This window comes from Silurus meridionalis, chromosome 3, assembly GCF_014805685.1.
Source record: "Silurus meridionalis isolate SWU-2019-XX chromosome 3, ASM1480568v1, whole genome shotgun sequence".
In the NCBI taxonomy this organism is placed as follows: domain Eukaryota; kingdom Metazoa; phylum Chordata; class Actinopteri; order Siluriformes; family Siluridae; genus Silurus; species Silurus meridionalis.
Window position 1 is genome coordinate 16,679,834 of NC_060886.1, and position 15,374 is coordinate 16,695,207.

Below are 15,374 nucleotides of genomic sequence, written 5' to 3' on the forward strand. Positions count from 1 at the left end.
TACACTGTCATCATTATGTCAAGACCACAAACGGTTAACTAGCAAGCTAATTAACGTGGAGGCAAAATATTATGTAACTACACTTCATGCGAATGCAAAAAAAAAAAAAACCCACATGTATCAGTTAAGCGGGACAATGTTTAAACACGAAATAAAGCAAACCCTGGACTAAAACATGCCAATGTGCAAAGGTTCTGCAGAATTGATTGCCTTGCTAGCCTCTCATTTAACCGTTAGTGCACCAAGGGAACTGCTAGCTTGGCACGCTTAGCACACTCTCTTGCCCTCAATCTTAGTTTATGTAAAGTTTTAGGAATTTTATTCATATTTGTCAATGTGTCAGGACATCCACTGGGACTAGAATAAGTGTGGGGGGTTTATTTACTCAAAAACGACACAAATACGAGCTAAGCAATTCTTAGCGAAACACACGGAAGTTAGCGAACATTAGCCAGTGCTAGCAACACAACGTTAGCTTGTGCTGACTAGTCGATTAGCTCTCAATCTCGCTCCATGGCAGGTTTAAGATCTGTCTTTTCCGGAACCTGGCTAACAAATAGAAGTGGACAGAAACCTACCTGCCCAGGTTTATGCCTTGTTCTTTATCGCTTACTGCGCTTGTGTATATCCGCCTGTACTTCTCCGCTAGAGCTCGACCCGACAACAGCAGTTGGTATCGGCTCCGGCAGTCCGGTTGGGACCCTGAAGTAGACCAGGAACCCATCCCGGGTCCGGCAGAATTCAACTCGGCCCCAGCTCCGGGCAAAACCCCTGGTAAGACCCTCACAGCCAGTCCCATGGACGGGGATGAGGACAGAATCCCGCCGCCGGCTCCGGCTCCAGCTCCAGCTGCCGCAGCAGCAGCGCACATCATCGTTTTGGGGAACAATGCATATATTACATCAATATGTCACTAGCTGGCGATCAATAGGTGCTTCAACCGGTCGATAAGCGCACAGTAGGCTTTCCCCATACATCCGCCGCCTAAACTCAAACGAGTACAAGAGCAGTTCGCCGGATCCAGTATCTCCAATCCGGTAGTAATGTCGGCGTAACGCCGCTGGCGCAACTACGAGATAAACCGCTGTCTCGATCAGAATCGCGATTCAAGCCAGATTCGGGCACAAACCGCGTTCGTCAACCAAACCGACTATTCATGATCCTGACACTGGATTCTTCTAAACGCGTGAGCTGACGTCCTCTGATTTCCTCTCCTGGATGTTGTTTATTCCTTGTATTTTTCTCGAGGTCGGCCAGGTAACAGCTCAAGCTGCGCTGCCATCTTAACTTCCCCTCCTCCTCCACTTGCTTCCCTGTCCGCTCCTCAGTCAGGCATGCCGGGATACGCTCACACCCTGTCAGCCTCAGCACTCCACATCACCCCGGAGTGCTCAGGACGCACATGACACTAGCCATCATTGCGAAATCGAAACACTCCACTCCTTATTGTTTTGCGTCCTTTTCTCGTTTGGAGCTAATCATCTAAAGCATATGAAGAGCAGGTAGCTCCAGAAATGGCTCCAGCACATACTACAGCATGCCCAAGTGGCGACAGCGAAGTGCGCATTACAATCTGATTTGCTTTTATATCCAATCAAATAAACACTATTGTACATTACACTATTTTACAGAAATAGTGTTGGTGCTGGATCATGTACCCTTTTCCAAACCTGAGCTATTTCTCAAATGTCTTATTCAGTGTTATATAATTAATCCATCATTATGTAATTACTCCATGAGGGCTTGTGCCACTCAGTATGTAGTGTTATGGTCTTAATTTTTAAAGGAAAATGCCTCTGTCGTAAAATTGTACAAGTTTTATTTTAATTTTTTTACATCACTTTGTGCAAGTGTTACTGAAATTATAATAAAATCATTGTCAGTAAAAGCCAGTCCAGAAAAGGAGTTATTGGAGTATTAACCCTCCATTGACCTTCACTGCACTGATTGTAATGACCGCATGTAACCATGTTAAATGAGGACCGTTAGATTCTGCAATGCTGCACATATTGTGAAATAGTAAAAATAAATAAATACAAATTGTAAAAGACATAAAACGTATTTTAAATATTAGTGCTAAAAAATGATGGATGAGATTACTGCATAAAATATGGCGGAAACACAGAATATAAAAATAGTTTACAAAGCAGACTGGTTGCTTATGTGGCATTTGCGAATGGGAAGAATAAGTATGAAGCAAGACGCAATAAAAAAAGACAATGGTTATTATTCTCCTCCAGCATGATGCATGTGAAGGGGGAGAATTTTTCATCAGGAAAAGCCTCACCCATCACGCAACCAGTCCTCTCCTAACCAGTGAAACAGTGGACATGTGAAAGCAGAGCAACACTGACATCTGCTGTTTAAAGTAGCTAAGTGCATTGGCTCATGGACAAGCTGACTTCTTCTTCTTCTCTCGGCTGCTCCCATGAGGGGTCGCCACAGCGGATCTTTCGTCTCCATACCACCCTGTCCTCTACATCTGCCTCTTTCAAACCAACTACCTGCATGTCTTTCCACACCACATCCATAAACCTTCTCCTTGGCCTTCCTCTTTTCCTCCTGCCTGGCAGTTCCATCCTCAGCATTCTCCATTCCGATATACCCCATGTCCCTCCTCTGCACATGTCCAAACCATCTCAATTGGGCCTCCCCCACTTTGTCTCCAAAACGTCCGGTATGCGCTGTCACTCTTATAAACTCAATTCTAATCTTGTCCTATTTAGTCACTCCATTTAGTCAATGCCACTGTCTCTAAACCATACAACATCGCAGGTCTCACCACAGTCCTATAAACTTTCCCTTTCACTCTTGCAGATACTCTTCTATCACAAATCACTCCTGCCACTCTTCTCCACCCACTCCACCCTGCCTGCACTTTTTTCAGTAACACACTCCATTACTTTGCACTGTTGATTCCAAGTTCCTAAACTCATCCACCTTCACCACCTCTTCTCCCTGCAACCGCACCACTCCACTGCCCTCCCTTTCATTCACACACATGTACTCTGTCTTACTCCTACTGACTTTCATTCCCCTTCTCTCCAGCCTGTACCTCCACCTCTCTAGGCTCTTCTCAACCTGCTCCCTACTCTCACCACAAATCACAATATCATCCACAAACATCATAGTCCAGGGAGACTCCTGTCTGACCTCGTCCGTCAACCTGTCCATCACCACTGCAAACAGGAAAGAGCTCAGAGCCGATCCTTAATGCAATACAACCGCCACCCTAAACCAGTCTGTCGTTCCTACTGCACATCACTGTTGTCACACTGTCCTTATACATCTCTCTTCACCCTGTCGTATGCTTTCTCTAAATCCTCAAACACACAATGCAACTCTTTCCGACCTTCTTGATACTTTTTCATCAAAATTCTCAAAGTAAATAGCCCCTGTCTGACCTCTTTCCTGAATCTCACACTACAGTCTTCCTCCTTCAGTTTCCACGATCTTATTCTTCTTTCAGTCATCACACTCCTCCTCTTCTCACTTCACCTCCAAACCCATCCTACAGGCCACCATCCGGTGCTGTCTAGCTACACTGTCCCCTGCCAAAACCTTATATGTCTCCAATCTCCATTTCCATACTCCACCATCTGTCCTTCCACATTCCTCTCCCTAAGGCCATACCTACCCATCACCTCCTCATCACCTCTGTTCCCTTCACCTACATGTCCATTAAAGTCTGCCCCAAACACTAATCTTTCTTTCCTAGGTACACCACCTACCACTTCATATAACTCCCTCCAAAATATTTCTTTCTCCTCAATCTCACAACCCACTTGTGGAGCATAGGCACTGATGACATTTATCATCATTCCTTCAACTTCCAGCTTCACGTTCATCACCCTATCAGAAACTCTCTTTACCTCCACTACACTCTTACTGTACTCTTCCTTCAGGATCACCCCTACACCATTTCTCTTTTCATCCACACCATGATAGAACAGTTTAAATCCACCTCCAATGTTCCTGGCCTTAATCCCTTTCCACTTGGTCTCCTGAACACACAACATGTCTACCTTTTTCCACCGGTACCCTGTTGGATAACGATACCTGTAGCGATCGTTGGTAACCCGGGCCTAGACCGATCCGGTATGAAATTCTGGTTTGTGACCCACATATTTGATTTGGCACATGTTTTACGCTGGATGCCCTTTCTAACACAACCTTCCACATTTATCTGTGCTTGGGACCGGCACTAAGAGTGCACTGGCTTGTGCAACCTTAATGGCTGGGTTATGGACAAGCTATCAAATCCAGATAAGTAAAATTTGAATTACAACTTTTTAAAGCTATATGAAAACATAGCAGTATATCAGTTGGCTATAGCACATTTACAGCTTCTGAATGTGCTGAAACTTCTGTGGGTGTAACTACAGAAACACAATTTGCATGAACCATAGACTAATTGCCTCATGCGATTAAAGTCAAATCACTTGTCACCTCACCAAAGCAAGTGTTCATTTAAAAATCTCAGGTACATTCGCTGCAGCTCTGCATTGTGAAATACAAGTATAGAAAATCATAATATACACAATAACACCCGTACATTGCTCAGTATCCACATAATGAAATCAGCAAAGGTCACATGTATTCAATGCATATAAACACATACAGAGTAGTGCTACATAATTTGCAAGTGGGCATTGCAATATGCAGTAGTGCAAATGGAGTGTCAAGGAGAACAAAATAATGCTGATAGTGCAATGAAAACTGCTGGAATATATGCTGAGCAGCGCATTAGGCACATTGGAGCACTATTATAGTTTGCCTATTAGTCCAGTGTAAATGTAAACGAGAACATGAAGTGCATGGAAGTTAAAGTGGATTGTGCTTGGGGTAGCTTTATTAGTTAGAGTTGATGATCTGCGAAAGGAAGCTGTCCCGCAGCAGGGCTGTTCCCCTACCAAACAGTAAAGCGGCCAGTCAGGATGCTCACCATGGTGCAGATTTAGAATATGAAAATGGTGAAGACTGATTCTGAGAATTCTAGTTTGGAAAAACAGGGATAGAAAATGTACAACATATGAGAGTTTTCTGACCCAAGAGCATAAACAGAGATCCTGGTGCTGCATTACACAGTCAAGCTGTCTGAGGCATTAGAATCATGTTTAGAACAATTCATGCCCATTGTATGGTAATTATAGATTTATTTTCTCCATGCTTTTTTACTTTGTATGCAAATCTTGCCAGGGGCTTCTGCAGTCGTGTCAGCTACAGAACGGACAGAATAACCCAATTAACCTCAGTTAGCCTCAGCTCTTCAAATCAATTACAGCCAGTGCCTAAGAGCCACTGTGCACTGGCTCTAAGTTCATGAAAACTTAGTCGAGTGGACAATGTTCAGGAAAAGACATGCAGTTATCAGACAGCCTAATTAAATAAGTGTTATTGTAAAATAATTAATCAACCTGCTTACAAATCATATGAGCTTACATGCCCATATTCAGCAGTTCTTTTACCTTCTGTTATATGTTAATGTTCAGTCACTCATGGTTACAATAACAGATTTTACTGGTCTGGGTCTTGGTGTATCTAAGAAGTTGGAAAACTTACAAACGCATTATACTTTTAGATCATTTAGAATGTTTCTGCATGGCATTGATATTTTACATGCTTACTGAAATAATATTTTTATTCGTACCACAGTGTTTGGGTTAACTGTTGAGGGTTGATTGGCAACACCAGAAAAATAATACCACGAGATGTGATTTGAACATCAGTGCAATAAAAACCTAAATCTTTCACTCAATTTCCCCTAAAACATTATCCTGTTTAGAGTCATGGTGGATTCAGTGTCTGCCCAAGGAACAGTGGACATGAGGCAGGAATGCATCTATCATTTCAGGGCATTGCACACTGATTTACACCTGGGGGTAATAGATTGTAGCCAATCCATGTACTGGCATATCTTTTGGAGGTGATGCAAAACCAGAGAACCCACAGGAAATCCACAGGAATATAGAAAAAACATGCAAAACATCACATAAACATGGAACCCAAAAACTGTGAGAGGGAAAATATACCCTCAGCACTGTTTTAGCATCCTGCAACAAAACTGTCTCATTACTTCTTTAATTTTCTTTCATCTGAAATACAATAATTGATCAAATTATTTTAGTTACATGGCCATATGTTTGTGTGAAAATTTAAAAGGCCCAGTGTGGCTGCAGGTTTCCATCCCAACCAAACAAAAGCCACACCTAATTCCACCTGTGACAGTAAACCTGCAGCCACACCAGCCTCTTGAGAATAAAACTGCACATCCCTGTTTCAGAACAAAAATAAATAATGTGCTTCACAATTTAGAATAAATGCTTTATGGTAATTCTCCCAATATAAAATACCAATACATTCTTATGTTTTGTTATTTTTGGCACTGTCTGTTTTATGAAACATTTTTTCCTTCAGAAAGTGTACAAATTACATGAGTTGTCACACCAAACAAGCATTCATACTGTACTCTAGTACTTGGTATCTGTCCTAAAATAGATTTTTTTTTTAAATCCAATTTCCCAGCATGAACTAAGGTATTCTCAGTCACTTTTACTAAAAAAAAGCACACATGTATCTTCACTAATTCCAAGAATGTTTATGGAGAGTAACGATTACACCATTCTTCAAGATATGATTTAAAGACAGATTCATCTTACTCAAGAGCAAAGGTTAATAAAAGTGTGTTGTCACGGAAAGAGATAAGAAGCTATATAGTTAAGACATTCAATTCCTTTAAGAAGTGGCTGATATTATAAACATTTTAGTTATGTTTGAGTATTAAGTTTAAGATGTTTCAGACTTCCAGTTTTGACACTTTAACCAGTATAAAGGTGTGAGAGAAACAGTTTAAAATCATTGTAGGTTTTGTAATGTCCATGTACACAGCAGTTCAGAGAAGAAAGGTTCCAGCAACAGAATACAAAGATACTTTCTCTTCACTTATTTACGCTTCACATCTCGAAAGCACAAAACCCCACATTGTTATAAACGCTTGCCTGACTGTGTTTACATGTTCACTCGTGACATTTTCAGGTGTTCATAGTACAATAGTGGGATTTGAATGCGCAAGTGCAAGAATGTGTAAAACCGTGTATGTGACACGGTGCTCAAAAATGCCTCGTCGTCTGAATAGTTTCGACCTCTCCTTACTTTTACTTATTCGTCTGTCGCATGGGAGCACTTTGTGTGCATTACATAGCGTTCAGGTTGAGGGACAGGTTTGTGTACTGTGTAAAGCCACACCTTCAGCTGCCCTGCCCAGTTGTTGTCAGCAAGTGAAATTCAGTGAAGCTCTGGAAACATATTCACATTCCAGCCTCAGCCACTGACACACTGAGGTAAGTCAACTCTGGATTCAGCAGTTGTTTTATTTCCTTAAAAAAACTGCATTATAGAGAGTTTTGAAAGGATTCTTTCTTAAATTATTAAAAGGAAATACTCATAAAAATGTACCGTACATAGATCCTTAAAGGAGTCTCAAAAGCCAAAACATTTCATTAAAGTTCCATGTACCATCATATGATGTGCAGCTGACAGAGATACTGTATTATTGTAGTACTTTATTGAATGATTATGTTGATTTCTTGTCTTACAGAATCTGATGGATAATGTGATAGAATTACCCAGTGTAGAAGGGAAAATAGATTACTCTGCTGTTGTACTTTTGTGTACATTGATAGAAGAAAAGTACTTATGTCTTACTGTAAATACATTTCGAATCAAGTCATTATTACTTGAAACAGTAAATAAGTCCAGGATCATGCCAGTTAGCCAGTTGTGTAAAGAATGCTGTGGGGAAAAAATCATAATTTACAATTACAAGTAAGGTTTCTCCTATGGACATAAATGGATAAATATGTTATGGAAACCTTCTGTTGCATTGATTTGTCATTCATATAAGAAGTGATTGGCCTTAAATAAAGTTAATAAAGTATAGCACAAAAAACTAAAACGAGTCAACATGCTTACAGGCCACACTTGAACAATATTTACATTTAAATCTCAATCATATTAAAGTTGAACTTAAACATTTTTTCAATTTTTCCTATTCATTTTATTTTAACATGAATTCTAATTAAATTACAGTTTTGGTATGGATAAGACTTTTATGATGATGACATGGTTTAAAACACATAAATCATCTAGGCAAATAGCAAAAACACATGCACTGTTTTCTTCCTGAGAATTACGATTAGATTTTCAAGGATCTAGGACAGGGTCTTGGTGCACTGTAGTATGTTCTACATATTTTTAATTGAATTTGATTCTAAAAAGCTTATACACTGCAGATGTGTGTTATCATTAAATGGGAGAAAACTTGGCATCCCTTTAGATGACAAGGGCATGTTTGTTTAGGGTGTGTCTAATGAAGATCAAGACAGACAAGTTTTCTATCCTGAAAAGCATGTGTCAGAAAAAAATTAAGATGGAAACCGGGTTATCATACATGAGACAGTACAATGCCATCTTTTATGGTTCTGTGAAATCTGAACTGATCATTGTTACACAGCATTGCCAGTAAGGTGTGGTAGCATGATCTTATCTTGTCTTTTAAATCAGTTGGAGTGTTTAGATTTCATCCACTGTGTGTTATATAATGTCAACAATTTATATTCTATTTCAGAACACAAGCATAAACCATGGCCTCCACCTTTCCTAGGAAATCATATCCTCCTGTGACCGGTAAGACCATGTGTTATGCCTCTATATGTGCAACAGTGACACAGGTCATGCTAACAACAAAATGCAGCCAGTTTAGATTCATGTCAGAGAATCAAAGTACTGGCACATTGTTCATTGTTGTACTTTGGAGGAACTAAATGTTCATTGGGAACAAGAACAGGGAAAAATTCATAATCATATTGCCATTTCTTACAAATGAATACCGATGGTCTGAACAAACTTTCTTTTCCCAAAAAAGCTTATTATATAATTACTGATAGAAGAGTTAATAAATATTATGTATGCCACTATGCTTTGTAATTGCAGACAAGAGCAAGTCTAGTGTGGTAGAGGACAGTAAAAAGAAGTCTTCCCTCCTGAAGGACAACAGTTGGATCAAGAAAGATGGGAGTGATGATAAACCAGTGGAGTAAGTGAACATTGAGGCAAAACACATATAGACAAAAAACAGGGGGAAAAGATTTATCTTTGTTAAGGGTGGAAAAAGTGGTTAGCTGTATGTCACAATGGCATTTTATCATCATTGGAATACAATTTAATACATACATGCATAATTTAAGGTTCCTTTGATGAAACGTTGATCCTAAGTGTCTTCTTACAGCCTGAACTCAAACTTTGGAAGAAGTGTCCTGGGCCAGTTCAAATCTACTGAAAATCTTAGCAGGTATACAGATCATTTCTGAGCCATGTTTTATTGAACAAAAAAAAAATGCCACATGAGATGTCAAACCCAATTAAATGCAATGAATAAGAGCATTTGAAATATTTTAATCACCAGATATGTGTTTGCTCATTAATCTGTTTAGCTCTTCAGAAATAAACAGCAGCACCACCACGACCACCTCCTCCACAGTAACTCCCATTAGTCCAACAAAAAAAGTCCAGTCCCTGTCAAAAAGGTAGTACAATCTACAAAATATGGATAAAAAAGAAATATATAAAAAAACATACTTCTATTTTCACCTCATATTATTATTATTTTAACATTATATTATTGCTTATTATTTTAAATATGTAGATTCAGTACGAGTCAGGATGAGCTGGATTCAAGCAGGTAACATATATTTGAACTCTGGTCTACTCAGTCTTGCATCTATATTTGTACACTTGCTCTTAAAAAAAATGCAGAACACCAGCTTTGCACTACATTGGTAGACTTTTATCTGGTAATCTTGTGGAATACACGGTCATACCCAAAATGTCCAACATTTAAAGTATGCCTTCCCCACCCATCATTTTTCCAAAGTTACCGGACCAGTAGAGCCAAATACAAGGGAAAACACACCCTGACAGCACACACCTAGTAAAATGTCACATTCTTTTGCTGAATGATCTTATGTGTCTCTTACAGCAATACTACTACTACATCTTTCAAAAATGGTACAAAGACAACAGTAACTACAAGCAGGTAGATAAAAAAAAATCCCATGATTTTTTTACTAATCAATAATTGATAGATAGTAAGATGTTGAGGTTTTCTTTGTTGAGGGAGTGACGAGGATGGACAGGATTAAAAAAGGGTTTATTAGAAGGACAACACATGTAGGATGTTTTGGGGACAAGGTGAGGGAGGCGAGGTTGAGATGGTTTAGACATGTGCAGAGGAGAACATGGGGTATATCGGTAGGAGAATGCTAAGGATTGAGCTGCAAGGAAGGAGGAAAAGAGAAAGACCAAGGAGGAGGTTTATGGATGTGGTGAGGTAACACATGCAGGAAGTTGGTTTAAAAGAGGCAGATGTAGAGGACAGGGGGGGGTATGGAGACGGATAATCCACTGTGGCGACCCCTAATGGGTGCAGCCGGAAGAAGAAGAAAAAGAAGAATGATTGATAGATAGATAGATAGCACATGCAACTTTATTTTTAAAAACTGCAATATGGCCTCACACATTTTTGTGACTTTTTCAGAACATCTGTGGTGAAGACACCAACCAAAACGGAAACGTTCACTGAAAAGGTCTTCGCAGACTCCAAGACCAATGCTGGGTAAATGCTGTTAGTGTTTCTATAGTTCCAATCTACCACTCATTATCAAGGCTAAAACAGCTATCTTGTCTATAAGTCTGTGTTCTTTCATTTTACATGCCCCAAAGGTTAATGGCTACAGTGATAAGATTCTGTCAGTGAAGTGTCTAATTTATGGCAGCTAATCTCCTCAGGATATGTTTTCCTGTGTACATATCAATTGCTTCAATTCTTGGCCTCTGTAGGCACTTCTAAAAGTAAAATATGTAAACTGTACACTTGAATCATCCCCTCATTGTACCGCTGATGATTATAATAATATTTACTATTTCTTTTTTGTTTCTTTTAAATGTAGGATGTATTATGCATAAGCTGCACACAGTCACTAATTTATTTATTTATTTTTTTAATTGAAGGAAAATTCAAACTCCGCCACTTGTCGAGGCAACTACAAAAAGGTACAATAATATTTCAGTTCAGTATTCTTGTATTCATTGTTTTATATGTTGTTTAATAATTTTTTGTGTACCTAACCCTAGACAACTCTCTTTTCTTAATGTTCAGAGACATAAAAACAGTCAAACCACCATTGCCCAACAAGACCACCAAAAACGAGACTTTCACAGTGATTACTTCTAAGGATAAGACTGTTCAGTAAGTGGGAAATTTGTGTACGAAGCTTTACTTGTTCTGTTTCGTTTTCGGTTGTTTAAAGCTTTTTATTTTTCTCAGAGAAGAAAAGAAGACTGTCAAAACTGAGACAGCACCATCTTCACCCACCAAGTCCACCAGGACAGAAACTGTCACTGTGACTACTTTTAAAGACTCCATAGTAAAGTGAGTGGTGAAGTCGTTCATGATGTTTCACACCTTTTGGTTTCTTTTCTAACACTATTTCTTTTGTCCAGAGAAGACAGCAAAACTGCCAAATCAGTACCACCAATCTCACCCTCCAAGACCACCAAGACAGAGACCATCACTGTGGATACTATGATGGGCAAAATAATTCAGTGAGTGGTGCATAAAGAGTGGCTTATTTCGTTTCACTCAGAAATACATGTAACTGTATATAACGCTCCTTTTTCCTTCAGAGAAGACACCAAATCAGTCAAATTAGCACCACCAGCCCCTCCCACCAAGAGCACTACAAGGTTATTGCAAATAAATTTCACATTTGCTTTAACCTGAGTCATTTCCTCACCCTCACTTTCTGATAAGCTCTTGTTCTTATCAATTTCAGCACAACCTATAAAAGTACTACTCCAACATCTAAGACAACATCCTATTCCATCAGCTCCAAATCTAGGTGATTTTTCAATATGCCTTTATATTAACAAATTCATTATGCACAAAGACCATAGATTAATTTATTAATTTCCCCTAGTGCTGAGGATGAGTTGTTTGATACCCTTATCCCCACATCCATCAAGTCAACCTATGCATCTGACACAAGGTATGGAATGTTGGGTGTGACCCATAAATGGCATTTTTCTTAGTGGTTTTCTTTGTGCATAATCTGTGCTACCTTTGAACTATTTTGCATATCGGATCTTCTCACAGGAATGATAAAAGCAGTGGAACAAGTTCTACAACGTACACCTCAAGGTCTTACAAAGACGACAGGTACTCATTCGCATATAGACTCTTGTAACTGCATGATCACTTGAGACCAACAGACATTTCACAATGTCATTATATTTTTCTCGCAGGTTCAATGAGTATCTTTCTGATACGGTGGTCACCGATTCAGTGAAGACCGTGTCCTCATCGTCGGACAGGTATGCGTTACGTTTCTAAGATTAAGCATTGAATGCTGATTGCAGACACTTTAATTTTGTTATTTTTTTTTATTTTTTATACGCAGTTATGATCGCAGAGGCTCCACAAAAAGCTACACTACAACAACTTACTCAGAGAGCAGGTGCAATGAAATAACAAGTTAATCCATATATATATATATATATATATATATATATATATATATATATATATATATATATATATATGTGTGTGTTTTTTTTGTTGTGCTAAATTTAGATTGTGAAGTTTTGTATTTTAACTGGCACATAATTTCTCAATAGACCTGAAAATTTCTCAGACATCTACACATCAAGATCTGTTGGAACAGTTTACACAACACCTGAAAGGTAATTAAACTGGGCTTTGCAAATTCTGACTTTTTCTTTGATAGAAAATATTTACATTTTAAAATCTTTTTTGTAGGAAAATCGTAGAAAGGGATCTTTGCACACTCTGCCAGAAACCAATGCTTGCGGAAACAAAAATGATTCTAGAGGATGTGGATATAAAGTGCCATGCCAGTTGTTTCAAGGTAAAAAAATGTATAAACATTATTTATTGCAAGAATTCTTATCTAATAAAACCACATTTTATCTTAAATATATTAGAACACATTGTTTAAGACGTAAAATTTTAAAATATAAATGTATTTATTATATTGACTGATATTGACAGAAAGCTACTTTGAAAGTGTTAACTAAATATCTCCCACAACAACCCAGAACATTGCTTATGTATTTTTTAGATTATGTGTATTGATAGATTTATTAGATGATGCATATATAATGTGAACCCTGTGAATGAATTGTTATTACAGAAACAATAGTGATATAGTAATAATAATATAAAGCTTTGATAATCATTTTAAAAAATGTTTTGAAATGAATTAAAACCAAATCTAAATAAAAACATAAACTGTGCTGTGGTTAATATGATGTAATATTATTTAAAGATCATGTAGGGTTTGATTTGGCAGCCAAACTGTATTATGTTCAAATCATGGCAGCATACTCTCACACTCTCTTTTTCATACTCTAGTGTGATGTGTGTAAGTGTTCTCTTGGAAATCTGAGAGCAGGGGATAGTTTGTGGTTGTACCAGCGTACGGTGCATTGTGAGGGCTGCTTTGGTGTCACAAGGAGTAAGTAAAGCAATACTCACATAATTACAGTGTTATAGATGTTATAAGTAAAACTATTTTAACATTTACAACATACAGCATTTTAAACAATATCATTTTTGTCCTACAGGTAAATGGATTCGCTGAAGATGAACTTTCTGCAAAACCATGAAGTGCAGAGACATTAAGGAATTTTACATGATGTTCAAATAGTTCTATATGGGAATAAGATGCATATCAAATATACCTAAGCAGGGGTTATTCATTTAAAATACAAGAAAGATAAGGCATTCTGGGTGTTGGATCTGTTGAAAATGCAGGGAAGGGACTCATTTCTTCTTTTTTTTCCCTCCAAATAAATATATAGTTTGTTCTTTCAATATTTCATCACACTTTAGTCAATTGTAAACTGAATTTGAATTAACAAAATCAATTATGATTAAAGATTTGGGGCAATTTCTTTAAGCTTTTATTTTATTTTCTTTTATTTTATTATTATTTTATTTTTTATTTATATATATATATATATATATATATATATATATATATATATATATATATATATATATATATATATATACTCCATTTTGGTTTGACCACCAATAAAATTGTTTTTAAATGGTATAAAGCATCTCACTTATTTAGTATAACAATCCATGCCACAAAGAAGCTTTTTTAAGATCTGTTTAACAGGAACACATTTATTTCTGCAATAAGCGAAATAGCCAGGTAAAGAGTTTAATTTAGTCAAATATCATCAATAATGTAACAATGTGATCTGAGTGATTGTAGCATGGCTGTTAGAAACCCATGGACTAGTTTGAGTATTTCAAACTCTTTAGTGAATGTCAGTTTTACGAGTGTTAACACTTCATTAATGAGAGAGGACAGAGGGGAATGGCTATAATGGTACTAGATTAACCTGGCAAAAAGGATACAGTAGCTTTTATAACTACATTTTACAACCATGGAAAAGCATCTGACACAATATCTGAGGCTTATCAGACCACATCAGACCCCAGTCTTAAAAAAAGATGGGCCATTGTGTAAAATGAAAATAAAATCAGAATGCAATTACTTGCAAATCTTTATTTTATTCATAACAGAACATAGAAACCATATCAAATATGTCCTTTTAAGGAGAAAATAAGGTAATTTTAAATTTAATGGTCGCTACACATCAAAAACCTGGGACAGGGCTATGTTTACCACTGTGTGGCAGTCCCTCTATTTTAACAGCAGTCCATATAAGTCTGTGTACTGATTAGACTAGTTGCTGGTGTTTTGTAAGAGAAACCCCCATACCATAAATGTTGCAGGTTTTTTTAACTGAGCACTGATCACCTTTGAGTCTGGAGTATGTGGTGTACATGGTTTTCAAAAAGAGTTTCACGTTTCTTTTTGTCTGACCACAGAATAGTTTTCCACATTGCCTTGTCTTTGCATGAGGTTTAACTTGCATTTGTGCACTGTATAACAAACTGTGTTCACAGACAATGATTTCTGGAGGTCTCTGAACCCATGCAGTGATTTACATTACATACAGTATTGATTTTCAGTTGATTGATATTCAAAGTCTTTACAATTGTATGTTGAGAACTGGTGAACTTCTGCCCATCTTTTCTTTTGAGTCTCTGACTCTAGGAGATACTCTATTTATACATATCATGTTACTGGCCTGTAAATCAACATTTGATATGTTTTCTATGCTCTGTTGTGAATAAAATATAGATTTATGAGATTTGCAAGTTCTTGCATTCTGTTTTTATTTACCTTATACACATTGTCCCAACTTTTTTGGAA

General features: G+C 37.7%; 2 protein-coding genes across 18 annotated transcripts in view; one reads left to right on the forward strand and one right to left on the reverse strand.

Annotated features, from left to right (window-relative positions):
• mycbp2 (MYC binding protein 2) overlaps positions 1 to 1,923 on the reverse strand; it is a 59,491-nt gene extending 57,568 nt beyond the window's left edge. For 5 of the 17 annotated variants that reach the window (XM_046845638.1, XM_046845640.1, XM_046845642.1 and 2 more), the window contains exon 1: positions 579 to 1,922. In XM_046845638.1, the coding sequence (XP_046701594.1) occupies positions 579 to 874 (296 nt within the window). In that variant the 5' untranslated portion in view covers positions 875 to 1,922. Of the gene's footprint in view, positions 1 to 578 lie in introns of all 17 variants that reach the window. The other 12 variants (XM_046845644.1, XM_046845643.1, XM_046845641.1 and 9 more) reach the window with 8 other exon arrangements.
• A 5,319-nt stretch (positions 1,924 to 7,242) lies between these two features.
• scel (sciellin) lies at positions 7,243 to 15,312 on the forward strand. Its single transcript, XM_046845176.1, has 22 exons — positions 7,243 to 7,340; positions 8,627 to 8,685; positions 8,992 to 9,094; positions 9,287 to 9,349; positions 9,492 to 9,584; positions 9,704 to 9,739; positions 10,037 to 10,093; positions 10,595 to 10,672; positions 11,068 to 11,109; positions 11,216 to 11,305; positions 11,384 to 11,488; positions 11,560 to 11,661; positions 11,743 to 11,802; positions 11,892 to 11,957; positions 12,036 to 12,104; positions 12,212 to 12,274; positions 12,361 to 12,429; positions 12,516 to 12,572; positions 12,733 to 12,798; positions 12,875 to 12,983; positions 13,490 to 13,592; positions 13,702 to 15,312. Exons 2-22 carry the CDS (start codon positions 8,643 to 8,645, stop codon positions 13,716 to 13,718), a joined length of 1,491 nt encoding a protein of 496 aa, XP_046701132.1. The 5' UTR covers positions 7,243 to 7,340; positions 8,627 to 8,642; the 3' UTR covers positions 13,719 to 15,312.
• The last annotated feature ends 62 nt before the right edge of the window (positions 15,313 to 15,374 follow it).

Excerpts from the sequence above, each read along its gene's own strand:
- scel (XM_046845176.1), top strand. The coding sequence starts at position 8,643 with ATGGCCTCCACCTTTCCTAGGAAATCATATCCTCCTGTGACCG. Across the intron at positions 9,095-9,286 it reads AGTGATGATAAACCAGTGGA|CCTGAACTCAAACTTTGGAA; the intron begins GTAAGTGAACAT and ends GTCTTCTTACAG. Across the intron at positions 9,350-9,491 it reads TCTACTGAAAATCTTAGCAG|CTCTTCAGAAATAAACAGCA; the intron begins GTATACAGATCA and ends TAATCTGTTTAG.